At 38.2% G+C, this 11,489-nt stretch overlaps 1 protein-coding gene across 1 annotated transcript; it reads left to right on the top strand.

Annotated features, from left to right (window-relative positions):
• The first annotated feature begins 5,823 nt into the window (after positions 1-5,823).
• On the top strand, positions 5,824-7,013 carry LOC121678054 (E3 ubiquitin-protein ligase RLIM-like). Its single transcript, XM_042057233.1, has 2 exons — positions 5,824-5,946; positions 6,111-7,013. Exon 2 carries the CDS (start codon positions 6,132-6,134, stop codon positions 6,957-6,959), a length of 828 nt encoding a protein of 275 aa, XP_041913167.1. The 5' UTR covers positions 5,824-5,946; positions 6,111-6,131; the 3' UTR covers positions 6,960-7,013.
• Positions 7,014-11,489: the final 4,476 nt, after the last annotated feature.

Raw genomic sequence — 11,489 nt, 5'->3', positions numbered from 1 at the left:
AGAGACATGTAGTCCTGCAGGTCTTACTCTGGCACCCAGAGGCTGTTGGTACAGACACAACATTCCTGGCCGGTGGTTTGGTGGTTCTTCAACACAGGGCTGTGGTTACAGGAGGCATATAATACAGCCACCTTGCTGAAGTATGGTGGAACCACCCAGTGTTTGTGGCAGTTCTAGGACATAGTGCGGAGGACTGATTGCTTAGATCAACCCAGGGAGTGTCAGAGGGTGTTGGCCTTATCTATAAATTGTACCTGCTGGCAGGCACAGATAAAGAAAACACAAGAACTAGTGTCCTAAAGTAGTATTCCTTCTTATTCTTAATCTTCCGTTTGGAAAGAAAACATTTTTTGACTTTTTATATTCTGAATCGAGCCTGGCTACATTTATTTAAGGTGGAAGATCACTTTCACCCACACACTGCTCTCACTAAAACTCAAAATACAGTGCAATTCATATCTGTGTGCGTGTATGAAATCTAAAAAAAAATCCCTTTATGATTTGAAAACACACACTGAACACATACTGACTAAGAGATTAACAGAAAATATTGAACACTGATTCATAACAGTAAAAGGAAAACATACAGGCCCCTTGAAAGAATCAGCTTTACTTTATGATTTACTTTCTGTATTAAGTCTGCCCTCTGTTGGTTGTTGGAGACACACAAGTTCAACTCATTTATTGGTTAAATCATGATACAAGACCCAGGGGTGGACAGTAACTAAGTACATTTACTTGATTACTGTACTTAAGTATGAATTTTGAGTATCTGTAATTTACTTGAGTATTAATATTTTTTGAAACTTGTGACTTTTACTCCACTATATTTGAAAGATAAATACTGTACTTTTGACTGCACTACATTTGAAATATTAGCATGAAGTACTCGTTACTTTTAACCACATTTGAGTCTTTGAATACAATAATGCGATTGACCATCTTGAAGTTTTTTTCAATAGTCCAATTTGAACTTGGCTGAATTGGCTGTGGTAATGATGATGGTGATCAGAACATCCTCCATGTAGTCTGGGAGAACTATACACAAACCAGTTTGCAATAGATTCTTCATCAGAACATCCTCCATGTAGCCTGGGAGAACTACAAGAACCTGTTAGCAATTGAGACTTGATAAGTGGTCTGTTGTTAACCAGGTTATCCTCCATGATCATTGTGAAATTGGAATGAAATTATACATTACCTATCACCTGAGTGTCACCCACTCCACAGCACTATTGTTAAGCAGAAGAGCCTGATCAGCTGGAGACTTCACTCACTGCCTTGCACAACTGACAGACTGAGAAAGTCATTTGTCCCCAAGGGCCATTGAACTGTTCAATGCCTCACTTAAGGGAAGAGGAGAGATAGACTTCTCTGCATAGTCTGTCTGCCTCTCCACCCCCTCCATGTTTGGTACTGTCTGTCCACTAGCCACTTGTATCACTGTCTTTATGCCTCACTGTTTGCGTGCTATATTAGCACATATGCATAACCCCCCCCCCCCCCTCCATGCCACAGCCGAACTGTGGCCACACTTATACATTTTCTTAAATAGTTAAATATATAGATATATAGACTTTACTTTACTTTATTTCTGCATTGTTGCACTGTTGACTTACTCATTTGCACTATCACCATGACCACTATCACCATTGCACCATTGCACTACCACCATGACACTCATTCACACAGAGCACCTTAGAGCACCTTACCATACCTTACTATGCACAGAGAATCACAGGCTCAGTCCCTGCCTCAGTCATTGCAAGCGCCTCTGATTTTTTTAATCACCACTATGTGGATACTGTTTTTAGAATTAGTAATTAGTATTACTGTTGTTAGTTAGTATAATTTGTATTTTTGTAATTTGTATTTTAGTATATTTTTATATATTGTATTAAGTGTTAGTATAATTTGTATTTTAGTATATTTAGCATATTCTTTATCTTCTACTGCCCTTACTGCTTAGTTGTGTTTTTATATTATATGCTTTAATTACTCTTTCTGCTGTTAAAGAATGTGTTTGTGTTGTATGTATGCTGCTGAGACATTGAATTTCCCCTGGGGATAAATAAAGTATCTATCTATCTATCAATCTATCTATCTATCTATCTATCTATCTATCTATCTATCTATCTATCTATCTATCTATCTATCTATCTACCTGACATTCACCACATACAGTAGCTAGATCTTTAGCGTACATCATTAAATGATGAATAATCTACTCAAAATTGAGTTATCTGGTTTTGTACTGTATTTGCCAGTTAAAATGTTTTTAAATTTATTAACAGAGAATGAATAATGATTTACATTATATTATTGCATCCATTTGAACAGTTGCAAGGTTATGAAAATAGGTAAAATGTTTGTGTTGGTTAAGTCCTATTAAGACCAAATGATGTATACCCTATTACTGTAATGACCAAATAAACATTACATTACAATACATTAAAAATGACAAATACTTATACTTCTGAATACTTAAGTATTTTTAAAATCAAGTACTTCTGTACTTCAACTTAAGTAAAAAATCTGACTTAGCATCTTCCACTTGTATTGGAGTAATATTTGACAAGGTGTATCTATACTTTCACTTAAGTAAAGGAATTGTGTACATCGTCCACCTCTGACAAGACCCTATCTTGTGCAATTATATGGAAAAAATGCTCTTTCTGATATAATGGTTGAGATAAAGCATTGTTGACTTACACTAAAGGTTTCATTAAATATGACCCTGTAAATGTATTTACAAGTTAGTAATATCACGTTTTTGTCCATTTTATCTTTTGAGGAATAAACATGTGACAAATGTTTACCTTGTAGTAAGCACATTAGTGTGTAATATATTATACTTGGGAGCAGCCGTGGCCTACTGGTTAGCACTTCGGACCTGTAACCGGAGGGTTGCCGGTTCGAACCCTGACCAGTAGGCACGGCTTGAGCAAGGCACCTAACCCCTCACTGCACCCCTCACTGCTACGTGAACATCATCTTATTTGATTCTGAAGGAAGAAGAGCTGACATCTATGGGTGAACCCAGACGAACCTGCAGAGCAAATTTAAATTCGAGCAAATTTTAAACAGGTTCGTCTGGGTTCACTAGCTGGCATCACTAGTAAACCATTACTTGCCATTGTGCACAGTGTAACACTATAGAAGACTCCACATCGACCCGCATTGACCATCTACCTGCACGTATTCCTAAAACACATCTTCACCACAGAAAGAAGAATATGGGGGTGAATGTCTGTAGCCTGGCCCCGCCCACCTAGATCTTCTTTCAGGGAACTAGTCTGGAACACCATAGTTCATAACAGTTTCCCTCAGACAAGAAAAATCAGCGACGAGAGGGGAAGATGAAACCAAAAATTATTGTGATAAACAGAAGCAGTAACAGCTGCAAACGTCAAAAAATACAGTTGGAAAAATGCAGAAATTAATTTACACAAAGGTAGACACACATACATTGTTTCCCGACTGTTGATGCTGTTTATTGTCAGTTTGCACAGTTTAGGCAAAGTAGGAAGTAATGTTCTGATCAATGTGATTGGTAAGGGGGGACTGATGTTTTCAAAGTTAATTAATTTAAATGAATGCCATTGTTGTGACTGTGATAAAACACTGAGAATACTGATGTGGAACTAAAATAGGTCCTGGGTAAAATAAGCAAAGCAGGAAAAGACAACTGTGCGCCAGTTGATTACTTGTATACCTACCGCTGATGCCCACATGGTTGTGACTGTAATTTACTGACATCCTACACAGATGTGTTCCCTTTTGTCCTGACTTTGGAACAGGATGATGCGGTAGCAGCAGAGGCAATTGTACGGTTGAGAAAGCCAGTGGAAGTCCAGGACAGGGCAGCTAAGTGCTCTGCCATGGTCCAGCAGAGGGCAGTGATGGAAACACAGCATTCAGGTGGAGAGTGCATCAAATTTCAAGCTGGAGAATTCATTTTAGTAAGGAAAATAGCTGAGAACGAATCATAGTTAGCAACAAAGGGATTGCATTTCTGATGCAATCGCTGCATTCTTTTTCTATGATAATTATGATAGTAATAATGATAATAATGATGACTATCATAATAACAACACCGGGATTGCATTTCTGATGCAATCGCTCAACAACAACAACAACAACAACAACATTGTTATTGCTATTGTTATTTAGGCTTTGGTATCATGATTAATTTCCAGTAATGCACTGACCACAGAGAACATATTGTGTGTCACATACGCATGCTCCAAAAGAGAGATCTGTGTGCGCAGATGTTACATGAGGAAGTGAAACTTCTGCGTGTGCCACTCATGTTGCTGTTCCCTCAAAGATGCTGAATGAAACAGATCGTCTCTGGGCTCCTGGCTTAAAAAACTGTAACTGACTATGTTTTCCATACTGTTACTGCACTGTATTATACTGTACTGTAACTTACTCTGTATGTGTCGAGAAGAATTCATATCTCACCGGTCAACTCTAGGTGGAACTGGTAGGTGAGAATGTGAGCTCCAATGTCATAGGAGTATTTTCAGTTATTTAAAATGTTGAATTATCAATTGCATTATCAATTAACAGGGGTGTCTTCAAACTATACAACAAAGACAGTGTTAAAAATGTACTCTACTGTATTGGCTCACCTTAAGGTGGATATAATTCCAAATATAAGCATCACTCATTTTTACTCATCTCTCATCAAATAAATTTTTTCAAATACACTTTTTCACTGGGTTTCCATTTTTTCCCACCACTCCACCTTACAAAATGAAATTCACAATCACTATTATGCTTAACTAAACTAAACTAAACTAAACCCAACTAAACTAAACTCCTGCCCATACATACTTTCAATATGTATATTTAAAGTATATTCCCTTGTATTGAGCCATTAAACTTACAACTTGCTCCTGTACTGTCTAGACAACTGTTAAAAGTACTGTACTGACTGGAGTCTAATCCAAGTGCTTGAAAGAAAATAATTACTCTCCTATTCTACTTCATCCTAAAACATGTATGGCCTCTGATCTTCTTCCAGACTTAATGAAAGCATTGAAGCGGCCCTTTTTAAGGTGCTCAATGGCCCCCCTCTCTGTGAATCTTCATTCCAGTTCACCGTTTGCTGCTCTCTCATGGGGATATCCTATCCTATCATCCTATAGCTTAATTGCAATTGTGTCTTGAACACACCATTATGTCTGCATGACTTAATTGTTCAGTGCATGTTGAGGTAGAATGTGATTGATTGAATGTGATGATTGGGAGCGGTCCAAATCATAGACATCAAAACAATTTCGTCTTCTGTTTATGTTGCTATTTCTAGGTTATTTTTGAGGGTTTAATTTTAAACTCCTATACATAGTAGAACTCTTACACCTTCAAAAGGGTTTATTTCAGTATTTATTAATTTTCAACATTAGAAGACAAATATCAAATATTGCCTATTCATATGTACTTGAGCATAAATGTTCACAATAAAAAATAGGCCTACGGGTTTGGAAAATTTGCCATTTTGAGTTATCCAGATATTTTGATGTGACATTTAAATTTTCCAAAGGAAATTGTTTAATGTGATGCCCCTATGTATTAAAAATGATTGTTTATATATTGAGACAAAATGTTATGGCTATAACAACTTGGATACAATCATGCGATCACAGAATTAAAAATTCTATGCTCTCAGCAATGCACTGCTTACATCACAGAGGCCTTTAGGTTCCATTCCATGATGTCCGGGCACTGGTTAAATGAAACACATAAAGCTTTGTGATGTAATAAGATGACAAGATTGTAGTCACAGCTTTTTATTTCTCAAATGTTTCTTTTTCACTGTGATTAAGGCTACAACTCTATACAAGCTCCCTATTCAGATAATCGTCTTGATATTATTTTTTAACCTTTTTAATTTATTTTAATACCTTTTTGGTGAACGAAGGACTTCTGTCAAACAAGGTAATTCACTATTTTATTATTTTCATACTCATAATGATAGCCTACATTTATTATGATTATAGTGAGAAAAATTAAATTAATTCAGTATATTTCAACACCTAATTAGTCCTGCATGATTAGTTGAGAATAATATCAGTTTTCTCTTATGACATTTTGCCTTCCAGTTTCCAACATCTCTCTTAAAAATGAGTAATCGTGGCAGAAGCAGGAAGAGGAAAAGATCCTCACAACAGTCTCGACCAGTTGTTCAACCAAACAGTAGGTACTACTTGCTACGAAGCCAGGAAGGAGACTCCTTACAGCCAGGACCCTCTGTCAGTCATCACACTGATCTAGAGCAGCAGTTGAGAGCTGACCCCCTCTTTCTTCTGAGGGGTAATGTTGTCGTAAGTGATGATGAGGACTCAAGACGGTCCAAGAGGTCCAGGCCAATTGAGTCTTCCATGCCAACCAATGGCAGAAGGTTCCCACCACCAGGGACCTCCATGCTAACCAATGGCAGAAGGTCCCCACAACCAGGGACCTCACGAGACCTCCATGCCCACTCAGAATTGCAACAGAGAGCAAGGTCACCATCTCCACCAAGGGCAGCCATACCCATTGCCACTATTAGTGATGGTGAAGATACTGCACTACCATCCGTGACAAGGGCAAACACACCTCCAATCATGAGTGATGACGTTGATGATCAAGTCGAACATGAGGACGTCATTTTTGTTGGTGTGCTTCACCCTCCTCAGATTGAGCTTCGATTCCACCTGGTGCACCAATTGGAGATCATTTGGGAGACCGACTATGACCTCCCCATAAATGCCACTTATGACCTTCCCACCATGATCTTCAACCCTGAGAACGCAAATGGACAGAGTGACTGTAGGATCTGTCTGAGTGAATATGTGGAAGGAGAAGATCTCACGATTCTGCCCTGCAACCACAATTTCCACAGTAGCTGTGTGAATGAGTGGCTTCAGCAGAGCCCCACCTGCCCCATGTGCAGAACACAAATTCATTAAAGCACCGCACACTAAGGCACTGAGTTTCAGCCATGCATGACTACTCTTCAGAAATTATTTTAATAAAACATCTTACTGGTGTTTTTTTTTTTGTTTGTTGCTTTTACACAAAATCTTGTCAATCTAAACTAATATTTATGTAATGAATAATTTTATGGGAACCTTTTCTCATCAATAAGAGACTAGGACATGGTTTTCTGTGGAAGTTCAATAGTAGCTTTTCTGTGACTATTGAACCTGAAGTGGATGTAGAAATGAAAAATTGACGAACACCTTCATAAACCATGAAAGAAGTTACTCAGACAACACAAAGTTACGTCTCATTTACTTTCAGTTAATATGAGAAATTGTTTAAAAAAAAAAAAAAAAAAAAACCTTCAAAAAAAAAAAAAAAAATTTCCAAAAAAATCTATGCAATTCCTTTTCTGGTTCAACAACTGATATGTTGTATTCTCAATTATTTACATGTTTTGCAAATCATAGTATTGTTTATTTAGCTTTTACACAGTATCCCAACAACTGGAAACAGGGTTGCAGGTATTTTTTTTTTTTTTTTACACACTTCGTTCCGAATTATTATGCAAATTATATTTCTCTCAGATTGTCATAAATAGTTGATGCAAATGACAGTCAGTATAAATTTTCAAATCAACAGTTAGAGTATAATTCAAATTGCAATGAACAAACCTCCCAATGACAACAGTATTTTTCTTTCAAAGATAAAAAAAAAAAAACTCAAATTATTATGCAAAACAGAGTTAAGAAATTTTTATAACTAAACATGGTCATTTGTTGAATTTGCAGCATTAGGAGGTATTATAAATTAAATCGAAAGTTATTTCAATCAAAAATTTAACAGGCCAAGTTACATGTTAACATAGGACTCCTTCATTGATATCACCTTCACAATTCTTGCATCCATTGAACTTGTGAGTTCCTGGAGAGTTTCTGCTTTAATGTCTTTGCAGAATAGCCTTCCAGAGCTGCCAGAATAGCCTCCCAGAGCTGCTGCTTTGATGTGAACTGCCTCCCACCCTCATAGATCTTTTGCTTGATGATGCTCCAAAGGTTCTCAATAGGGTTGAGGTCAGGGGAAGATGGGGGCCACACCATGATTTTCTCCCCTTTTATGCCCATAGCAGCCAATGACCCAGAGGTGTTCTTTGCAGCATGATGGTGCATGGTCATATAAAAAGATGATTTTGCTACGGAAGGCACGGTTCTTCTTTTTGTACCATGGAAAAAAGTGGCCAGTCAGAAACTCTACATACTTTGCCGAGGTAATTTTCACACAATCAGGGACCCTAAAGGGGCTTAACAGCTCTCTCCCCATGATTCCGGCTCAAAACATGACTCCGTCTTTAAAACATTAGTCTTCATGTATTCCTGAGCCCACTGCAACCGTTTTTTCTGCTTGTGACCATTGTTTAGGGGTGGCCGAATAGTAGGTTTATGACACTTTCAAACTTCTTGAGGATCCTACACCTTGAGGTTCGCGGGACTCCAGAGGCCCCAGCGGCTTTGCTGCTCTCTTAATCCTATGAATTTGTCTGTCAGAAACCTTCCTCATTATACCTTTGTCTGCACGAACCCACCTGTGCTCTGAATCAGCGACAAATTTCTTCACAGTACAATGATCACACATAAGTTTTCAGGAAATATCCAATGTTTTCATACCTTGTCCAAGGTAGCGCACAATTTCATGCTTTTCAGCAGCAGAGAGATCCTTTTTCTTTCCCATATTGCTTGAAACCTGTGGCATGCTTAACAATGTGGAACATCCTTCTTAAGTAGTTTTCCTTTGATTGGGCTCACCTGGCAAACTAATTATCACAGGTCTCTGAGATTGATTTTAATGATCCAAAGAGCGCTGAGACACAATACCATCCATTAGTTTAATTGAAAAACAAAAAAATAAAATGTTTATGACACTTAAATCCAATTTGCATACTAATTTGGAACACAGTGTATTTTGAACTACAAATCCTATACATGACCTTGAACTCCACACACAAAGAATTTCTAATAAAAATATCTGGTTGAAGTTTAGACGGTGCAAGCAGTATAGAAATAAAGCATACAATGGAAAAGAAGCCCTTTTTATGTATAGACCTCTCCAGAATAAGTCCCGCCTCCGTAACTTCCGTATCCATCCAACTTCCGGGCGTCGATTGTCTATGGGAAATAACATGGCGTTTCGAAATATCATACCGTTAAAAAATCTGTAGGTAGCGAAGTAGAAAAAGCTGATTGGCCTACACACTTCTGCCATCTAGTTTCCACTGGATTTTTTGATTGTCGGTGCCGTTTAAGTAGTATACTATAGACTATACTACTTAAACGGCACCGAAAATAAAAAAATCCAGTGGAAACTAGATGGCAGAAGTGTGTAGGCCAATCTGTCCAGCAGCTTTTTCTACTTTGTCACCTACAGAGTTTGACAGGTACGATCTTTCAAAACGCCATGTTATTTCCCATAGACATTTGACGACCGAAGGTTGGATGGATACGGAAGTTAGGAGGCGGGATTTATTCTGGAGAGGTCTATGCACGAGAACGCTTTGCAGGATGAGTCACACATCTATCCCTACTGCCTACATCTCTGTGCGCAGTGGTACATCCTCTGTCGTCAATGGAGAATATTAACATGCTGAAATGAGGACAAGACCACAAGCAGATTCTGACAGCTTGTCAACTAAACAGAAAGCAGACAACGAGTTTCGTTGAAAATGACAAGCATGAGATTCTTTGATTAATGAACTGTTTTTTTTCTTTCTTTCTTTATGGGGAACAAATAATTAGTCAGCTCTGTTTACTTTGATAAGTTTAATGTATTTACTTCTTCATTTGTCATTTCAATCATTTTCTTACAAAATATAACAATAATTATAACAACAAATTAACATAACAGAAGCAATACAATATAAATTGCTTTTTTTTTACAAAAGAATGAACAAAGGCAGTGTTTTACTCCCTTTCAAAATCTTAAACAACATACATTTCTGAACCTCCCATAAGAAGTAAACAAACTCAGTAATGACAATTCATCAGAAAATCATCAGAACTGCAGGAGTGGAAAAATAAGAAATACATAAAGCAAATACACAAGGTGTGATACATAGGGAGGGTGTCCCAGCGATTCTGAACAGGCAGGAACAAGGGCAGCTATACCCCTCTCCCCTCACATCTGGATGGAACAGATAGAGATGGGTCTGGACCCAGTCCAAGACAGACAGGATGCGTCATAAGCAGCACCCTCCAACAGGTAGTTTTGCACGATTCACAATGCCTTTTTTGCACTAGCATGCCTCAAATGCAGGGTTTTCCCACCATAGTCCTGAGCTTGTAAGAAATGTTTGAGAGACTGCCGAGACCTAAAGAACACAGAACGTGAGAGATAGTGATTGGCACTTGGAGGTGGCGTTCTGATCCAGAGGCCGAAGCTGAGTCACTTTACCCTTTCTCAGCCAAGTTCAGCCTGAAGACAAAAGACTACAGGGTGATTCACTCAAGCTGAGTCAGGCCACAAGTATCAAAACCCTGCACTGGGTGATTAACAATCAAGCAATAATTTGATGCGGTAGTTATCTGGTCCAAAATGATCCTTGAGCCCTGAATTTCTACTTAAAATATTTCTCATTGTCCTCAGAGTTGATGTGTCTGTATTGGGCTTCATGAAAACTGTGCTGTACTTTGTGATATCCTACAAGAAGTTTTTCAGGTCTTTCACATGACACATTTAACATGACCACAGTTCATTGTTGGTGAAGCAAGCCCATTGGGTTGCTGCCATACATGTTTGCATGAGCACGGCAATTTCATATGATTTAATATATGCAGTCAAATGGACAGTCTAAGAGTTAAAGGTAAAATACGTATACACAGGTTTGACAAATGTTTGTTCCTGTGGCATATTCAAACATGTAGGGGGGGATCCTCTGAGCATATGATTATGAAAACAAACAAACAAACAAAAGCAAAAATCCCTGATGACTTTGGGTTTCTTATTGCACAAAAGTGACTGCGCCTGTGAAAACCGTACAACTAAACCCCAACCTTTTGAGAGATCAGGATTGGTAAAATATATATCCAAGGAAGCACAAAAGATGTAAAAAATAAATTTAAATAGCATTTTTTAGCACGTCTTACCACATGTCACCACATGTTTGGAGGCCATCCAGAGCAAACACCTTATTGACTTTTTTTCCAGTTCCTCACACACTTACAAAACACTCAGATAAAAAATCATTGAAACACCTTGAAACTCACAAAGAAATACTCTTTACGAGACCTTCACAAGACCTTTACAAGGGAAGGGTGGTGTGTGCACTTAGGAATAAAGTCTTTGTTTACACAGAAGTCCACTAGAGTGAATGGTCAAACTGAAATTCTGTCCCAACGTGGATAACAAAGGGCATGAGACAGACATGTCCTAGCAGAGGGGTATGACACAGTCAAAGCTTTGGTAGGATGCTGGGGCGAAGGGGTCATCTTGAGGGGTCAAGGTGACTGTAGACTGTAATAAAGTTT

The sequence above is a fragment of the Alosa sapidissima genome, chromosome 12 (genome assembly GCF_018492685.1).
Source record: "Alosa sapidissima isolate fAloSap1 chromosome 12, fAloSap1.pri, whole genome shotgun sequence".
Taxonomy (NCBI): Eukaryota; Metazoa; Chordata; class Actinopteri; order Clupeiformes; family Clupeidae; genus Alosa; species Alosa sapidissima.
Note: the sequence above shows the minus strand (reverse complement) of the source record. Positions and strands in the feature narration are given on the sequence as shown.

What these genes read in the sequence shown, in the direction of transcription:
- LOC121678054 (XM_042057233.1), top strand. Translation starts at nt 6,132, where the DNA reads ATGAGTAATCGTGGCAGAAGCAGGAAGAGGAAAAGATCCTCACAACAG.